At 41.9% G+C, this 632-nt stretch overlaps 1 protein-coding gene across 1 annotated transcript in view; it reads left to right on the top strand.

The window, feature by feature from the left end:
- Positions 1-627, top strand: part of LOC103258159 (tetratricopeptide repeat protein 30A-like) — a gene marked incomplete at its 3' end in the record, with an annotated part of 1,927 nt that extends 1,300 nt beyond the window's left edge. Inside the window, exon 2 of the mRNA XM_008055866.1 lies at positions 1-627. Within this exon, the coding sequence (XP_008054057.1) occupies positions 1-627 (627 nt within the window).
- Between the last annotated feature and the right edge of the window lie 5 nt (positions 628-632).

The following is a 632-nucleotide window of genomic DNA, read 5'->3' as shown; positions in this document are numbered from 1 at the left end:
CTAATGAACATGGATGCCAAGCCTACAGAAGGGTTTGAAAAGCTTCAGTTTTTGCTCCAACAGAATCCCTTTCCCCCAGAGACTTTCGGCAACCTGTTGCTGCTCTACTGTAAATATGAGTATTTTGACCTGGCAGCAGATGTCCTGGCAGAAAATGCCCATTTGACTTACAAGTTCCTCACATCTTATCTCTATGATTTCCTGGATGCTATGATCACTTGCCAGACAGCTCCTGAAGAGGCTTTTGTGAAGCTTGATGGGCTAGCAGGGATGCTGACGGAGCAGCTTAGGAGACTCACTAAACAAGTACAGGAAGCAAGACATGACAGAGATGAAGAAGCTGTTAAAAAGACAGTGAATGAATATGATGACATCCTTGAGAAGTATATTCCCGTGTTGATGGCCCAGGCAAAAATCTACTGGAACCTTGAAAATTATCCGATGGTAGAAAAGATCTTCCGTAAATCTGTAGAATTCTGTAATGACCATGATGTGTGGAAGTTGAATGTGGCTCATGTTCTGTTTATGCAGGAAAACAAATACAAAGAAGCCATTGGTTTCTATGAACCCATAGTTAAGAAGCATTATGATGACATCCTGAATGTCAGTGCTATTGTGTTAGCTAACCTCTG

The sequence above is a fragment of the Carlito syrichta genome, unplaced genomic scaffold (assembly GCF_000164805.1).
Source record: "Carlito syrichta isolate Samal-C Ts95f unplaced genomic scaffold, Tarsius_syrichta-2.0.1 Scaffold82438, whole genome shotgun sequence".
Lineage (NCBI taxonomy): Eukaryota > Metazoa > Chordata > Mammalia > Primates > Tarsiidae > Carlito > Carlito syrichta.
This window is presented reverse-complemented; position numbering and strand designations above follow the sequence as displayed.